The following is a 6,346-nucleotide window of genomic DNA, read 5'->3' as shown; positions in this document are numbered from 1 at the left end:
ACACACACACACACACACACACAGTAGCTATACGTCACCGAGGCCTATAGGTTTCAGTTTCTTGTCACCATAAGGTTAACAAAACAAAAATATGCATGCTCACAAAAACCTCTCTATTAGCTCATATTACATTTAAAAATATAAAAACATGCAAAGGTTTTGCAATTATATAATTTGTTCTCCATCTGTAGGCACCTTTTTGTTACACCAAAACATAAAAGACAAAACCATGGCTATTATTAAGATAAAAGGAATTAGATACAATTTAATTATACAGCCAAACGAATGCCTTTCCCCCTCAAAAAAGATATAGAAATAATAAATATGTATTAGGCTGACGAATTCCTTGTACTTAAACTTGAAGCTTTTTGAACTTATTTGACCTTCTGGGTTGGGGTAATTCGTGTGATTTAAAAAAAAAAAAATCTTTGTAAACCGTGTCAGAGCTGCCTGGAGCTTTAAAAATGCCATTCAGGTAAAACCGGCCTTCATGAAACGTTTCGCTCCCCATAAATAAATCAATGACAATTCTGAAGAAGCTGCTCTGATTGATTTAACACGTCCATCTTTCTGTCAAATCACTCGGCACTGGCGGCCCTGTAACTCGTCTGAGTGATGCACAATTAAAATTACTTTTGCAAGACTTACAGTCGAATCAACATGAAGATTAAAATCCATATTACTTAAAAAGCTCCCATTTTAATCAGCACAAAATCACTTCGATGCACAGCAGGTAAACATTACCAATACTCTCCCCTGTGTAAAATAATGCACATTGAGTCTTCAAAGTTATGTTATTTTTTTTTTATTTTAGTCACGCTTGAAGCTATCGCAAATAAATACACTGATCCCCACATGGATCCAGTTCTTGCATGAAGTACAATATAAAACTTATTGGGCCTAAATCTGCTTTTATAAATGTATATTTTTTGGCTCTACTGGTATCCTAAGGCCGAGGCTGTTGTCAGTCTTTGTCCATAAAAGGCGTACGGGGAGTAATATGCCCCTGTGGCCGCGGACACCGGCACTGGGGCCCCGGGTGTGGGCAGGGGGCTCTTTGAATAGGGGTGATAGCGGCTGCTCAGTCCGAGGGGGTGATGGGGGGCCCTGAGGCCCAGCGCGCCGGGGCTGCCATTAGGTGGCATATGCATGTGACAAGCCATAACAGCAGCGGCGTTGGCGAGTGAAGATGACCCCGGGTACCCAGATATCAACTTCTCCGTACCGGCGAAGGCCGTGTGAGTCCGTAAGTGGCCGAGAAGCTCCTCGGAGGAGGAAAATCGCTTATCACAAGGTCCGTTAGCAGACACCCAGTTACACACGTGCGGCAGGGGGTCATTGGGAAGCATAAAACCGTAAGGATATAAGGGATGTCCGCTGAAGGACGGGGCCGAGGAGTGCACGCTGTGTAATGGGTGCGTCTGGTACATGAGTGGGTATCCAGATTTGAGCGCCGCAGCCGCAGCAGAGTCATGTGCACAGTTAGCGCTGGATGCACCAGACAAATGGCTTGAGCAGTGGTAGCTCAGGCAGTAGGGGTCTCGACACAGGCTAGCGGACATTAGAGTCGGCGGGGATGCTCCAGCTAAGGGACTTGTTCCTGCTTTACTGCAACCCAGTGAGCTGGCAGCAGCAAACTGTGCACTTAACAGCTGGCTGCTGGATTTGGTTGGGTCAAGGGTCATTCCATGAGGAAGGAACGGTTGCGGGTAATGTGCATATGCTCCCGCTAAACTTCCAGGATAGGAAATACCAGAAGGTGGCATGGGGAAAACTGTATGACCGGGCTTATATGGGGAAACAGGGGCCACCAGTCCAGAGCCGAGGACGGAAGAAGACGATGAGGTTACAGATGGTGAGTCTGACGTAACAGTCTTTGATCCAGATGTGTTCTCATGGTGTGGGCTGCCAACAGAGGTAATTCCACTTATCCTATGGCTACCATTACTCTCCGTCGTACTGCTTTTATTGCTATCAGACTCCTTCTTTTCCTCCTTGTCTCCGGCTTTGCCTTCAGCCGGCAGAGGGGAGACTGAGGTGCAGGAGCTGGGGCTGCCTGTCCTGGGGGTGAACGGCTGGCAGGTGGCGCTAGGCACTCGGAAACTGGTTTTATCTCCACTGAGGCTGCTGCTCGAGTCCTTCTTCTCTGACGATTTGGAGTAAGGTTTGAAGCTAGATTTGTCGTCGGCTCCGATGTCGCTCATTTTCAGCGGACCGGATTTGGTCTCCTTGTCACTAGATCCATTTGAGGTCACAGAGGACAGTTTGGAGGAGGACGGCGGGTCCGGTTTGCCGATCTGAGAGCACGTTTGGGCCAAAAGAGCCAGTGGACTTTTCTTGGCATCCAGCTGTGAAATAAGACAAAATACTGTTAGTGAAATTAATAAAAGCACGTGTACTTACTATGTTTTGTGGTAAATGTGCACATGACCGTTCCGCGTAGTTTACGCATTGCGCATGGACTTATCTCGGGATGAAACTCAAACAACTCAGCGTAATGGGTATGTAAAGAGGAAGCGTACACACCGAGCTGATTTACATTAGATAGAAGATAAGACTGAACAACTGCCACACGACGAAAATGACCTCACAAACAAGAGCATCAATTTGCTACAAGAAGGTCATTAAATTCCAAAGCGAGTCAAAATTTGACTCCTTTACGCAGACAAAAAAAAACAAGCGAAAATGTCAGAAGTCGACAAGAATATCAAGTCTGAAAATCACGTTAGGAGAGGGCTAGTGTTTATTTTAATCGAACACAAATTCAATCTTGTCATCAGTGATTGACCCAAGTTATCCCGAAAAAAACATCCCATAGCGGGTTCGAAGCGTTCTGGAAGTAATGCACGGTGTAGTTTGACATTTAGCGAATTGATGCCCGTGTCCGCGAACGTTTTCACAACGGCGTTGGTGCTTACCTCGATGGGACTGATGGGAGTGGACGGTAAAGGCTGAAGGTACTCCGGGTGTAAAATGTGTCCTGCCCGAGCGGTAAGCATTTTCAAAACCTTTATGGGAAGACGACTGGCTTGACGAGAAGGGTCTGCAGGAGAGACGGAGTTGTGGACAAATAGCTGGCTGATCTTCACTGAGCCCTTCTCCCCCGAGGAGCCGCTCTCCCACGCTGGATTCTTGCTGTTTCTCAGGACAGAGACCGTGGGCGATGTGCTCATGACCCAATTCTCGTTAAAAAGGTTGAGACATACATGTGTAGGGTAAATAAAGCCAACACTCAAAACGTCACACGGCTAAAGCCTTTGCCAGAAATACAATAAACAATATTAAATCCTTAAGAGACGTTGAGTGCGAGAAAAGAATCCGTGCGTATCACAGCCGCGTTGCTTCCTCCCCGGCGTCGCTCTGACAGTGTGGCTGCGGGTCCGAGAGCGGACTCCGTATACGTGGGTAGCGGGCGGGAGAGATCACTCCGCCTCCTCCCAAGCAGCATCTGAATTAGTCCGCAGATCACAGCCGTTGCCGCCTCCCAATCAAATAGGGATCGCGAGGTGATCGGGTGCTCGAGTGAATGTGACGTTTCCTCCTCACACGGGCGTGTATTTCATACTTCATCCACTGCAAGCGCTTAAAATTTGAGTTTTTATATTCTCTTAGCATAAGTGGCGTTACGCATGATCCACCTCTCAACCCTATGTGGTTTTGGGGAAGGTAGACCCCGCTAATGAGGGGATAAAAATGACCAAAACCACTTTATGTCAAGTGAGGGCAAAAGACATATTAATTTGTACAATTTATTACAGACAGAAGAGTCTGAAAATGCTTGGTATTGCACGATGTTAGACAAATTGACACCTCTGGTTACGACATTTAAACTTTTTTTTTTTAATTTCAAGTAAGTAATTTTGAGCGAATTGTCTTTGAAAAAGTCCATAGCAATTAGGAAAAAGTAGTTCAAGCCCGTCCAAGTGTGTCTCTGAGTCTTTGCACCATGGGGACTTATTAATGAATTATTTTGTGACTCTAAAAAACACAGAATTCCCAAGCCAAGGGTCTTTATAGTCAGATATTCACTCCAACATTCACCAATATCCATCAGTATGTTTCACATTTTCAGCAACCTTCTCCTCTCAGTCACACAGCCTGTCATCTGTCAGTTCCCTGTCCTGCTGCGTGCCAGTTATCTGTCAGCTGTCTGCAGTTTTTTTGTGTGCCGTTTCTCAGTCGTATTCAGATCAACTACTGTTAAGTGAATCCTTGAGACGTGGAGTGAAGAAGTGACGTGTCTCTCCCTTACTCTATCATTATTTAGGCCCGTTAGTCTGCCTGTCTGGTAAAACTCAAAACTGCTATTTGCTTAATTAGAGATAAGCTCTGAGGCATTTTTACAGAGCCCCAATTCTGCTGCAGACATCTATTTACTATGATGTAATTTTTCAGGTCTTTTTGTCTTGGAAATTAAAAATATTCCTCCACATTCAAGCCCAAAAATGTTTTTTATTATACCCAAAGTGCTGAAAACCCCCCTTGTGCCAGCCATTAATCATTTAAAGCTTCCACATATCTTCCCATTGAAATAGACCCACTTATTTTATTACTCAATAGCCTATAAATGTCTTGCTGATCAGGCGAAAGTTAAACATATGCAAGTGTTTTTTGATTGATAACAGGGGTGCTGTTTTCGGCAACGGCTGTCAGGCTCTGACACAGCGCTTGGAGTTATTAGGGCAGAGAAGGGCGACCATAAATTTGGACCGTCAGGCAAAAACTCCTTTATTGTGGACGTGATGGATGGCTCGCAGCGGCAGACACCAAATTCTCTGCTTTATCCTTAAATGGCTGCACATTTTTTCATCGCCGTAATTCATTACTTTTAAACGTAAAGCCTGAAATCTCCTGCTAGTATTTCAAACAAGGACACGTTTATGAATCACACAGAGTCCGTGCAAACACAACCGTTTACAAGCAGGGTTGGGTGCCTATACAGAAACTAAGCCTTTAGCTTAGGCATTACATTTAAAGATTAAAGGGGTGGTTTAGAATTTTGGACATAAGACCTTATTTCCAAGTTGGGGTTTTAATCATATTTTAGGTCAAGGTTTTTGTCTTTCTCTGAAAGTCTTAGAGCTCACACTTTGCAACTCAAACTTTTGCAAATTAAAAACTGGAGTAAACTGAGTTGAGGTTCACTAATTACTTTTTACAACATGATAAAGTTTCTTTATTAAGCACACTCTATGGCCATTTTGTTACCAATATCCAAAATGGAACCTTTCCAGTCCCTAGAAATGACATTTTCTATTAATAAAAATGTGAAAATGTGCTCATTAAACACATTTCCAGTTATGACCCTTAAACATCTAAAAACTCTATTTGATTTTTTCCTTTGTATTGGCTGCTTTTGTTACACTGTGGTCCATTGACTGTCCTTATCTTTACCCTTGTTCTTGGCCAAAAAAAATACAAAATGATAAATAAACAAAAACATTACACAAATAGTATACCATACAGGTTGGCAAAAACTATGAATCATTTTTAGAAGCTTATTTAGTTCTCAAATGGACAAAGTTATGGTTTTGCTATTAAAGTGTTCTCTTTGTTTTTTTTAGGTTTGTGTCAAATTTAAATGCCCACCTGCCCCTTTTTGTTTTTATTCTATGTACAGCAGTGTGGTTTTAAGGTACAACTTCAGCGTGTGTTGAAAACAACTTCACAATATATCATTATATTAACATAAGGGCAATTAGAGTCACAGTGACAGGAGCTGCTGTTAAAACCATGTTGTATAATTTAGCTATGAAAGTAGGCTACTGCAGGGTTGATTAGACAACTGCACATTATACTGTAGTTCATTCAATTTTTAAGCCGATTTTGAACTCTTGTCAGTATTTGTTCTATGTAATAACTGACCTAATGATGACGTGTAAAAGTAATATTTTTGTGAAACTTGCTTTTTTTTTTTATAGCCAGACATTTTGGAGGTTACAGGCAGCAGTGGACACATGGAGACAGATCACTGCTTCAGTTTTGTTATTCTGATCTTTTTAGACAGGCAAATGTACATCAAAAACATCTCAAAGGGCCTGTAACTGAAACTATAGGAAAAATGACCAAAACTCCGGTGCAAAACTTCTTGACGTATAGCTTAGATAAATGCTGCATTATAATGTCGAGCAAATGGCATAAAAAATTCCCCCGACATGACATTGTGGCAGCACAGGGCGTGCCACGTCAGCAGCCAGACAGGCCGACTGGATCTGACAGGTAAAAAGGCAAGATGATGGTTAGAAGGTGCTATTGTGTCATGCCTCTTTTTTGACCTGTCAAGTCCTGGTGCAGAGGCCTGGATCGAGGACCTCCTTGTCACATGGAAACAGTCTTAAAAGGCTGT

General features: G+C 43.1%; 1 protein-coding gene and 1 long non-coding RNA gene across 2 annotated transcripts in view; one reads left to right on the top strand and one right to left on the bottom strand.

The window, feature by feature from the left end:
* LOC117936887 overlaps positions 1-5,972 on the top strand; it is a 25,748-nt gene extending 19,776 nt beyond the window's left edge. The window contains exon 3 of the long non-coding RNA XR_004655042.1: positions 5,926-5,972. This is a non-coding gene — a long non-coding RNA (uncharacterized LOC117936887). The remainder of the gene's footprint in view (positions 1-5,925) is intronic.
* LOC117936884 (zinc finger protein 503-like) lies at positions 783-3,550 on the bottom strand. Its single transcript, XM_034860366.1, has 2 exons — positions 2,919-3,550; positions 783-2,348 (listed from the first exon to the last, which is right to left on the bottom strand). Exons 1-2 carry the CDS (start codon positions 3,171-3,173, stop codon positions 936-938), a joined length of 1,668 nt encoding a protein of 555 aa, XP_034716257.1. The 5' UTR covers positions 3,174-3,550; the 3' UTR covers positions 783-935.
* Positions 5,973-6,346: the final 374 nt, after the last annotated feature.

This window comes from Etheostoma cragini, chromosome 21 (genome assembly GCF_013103735.1).
Source record: "Etheostoma cragini isolate CJK2018 chromosome 21, CSU_Ecrag_1.0, whole genome shotgun sequence".
In the NCBI taxonomy this organism is placed as follows: Eukaryota; Metazoa; Chordata; class Actinopteri; order Perciformes; family Percidae; genus Etheostoma; species Etheostoma cragini.
The sequence above is the reverse complement of the archived record's forward strand: the minus strand, read 5'-3'. Positions and strand labels throughout refer to the sequence as shown.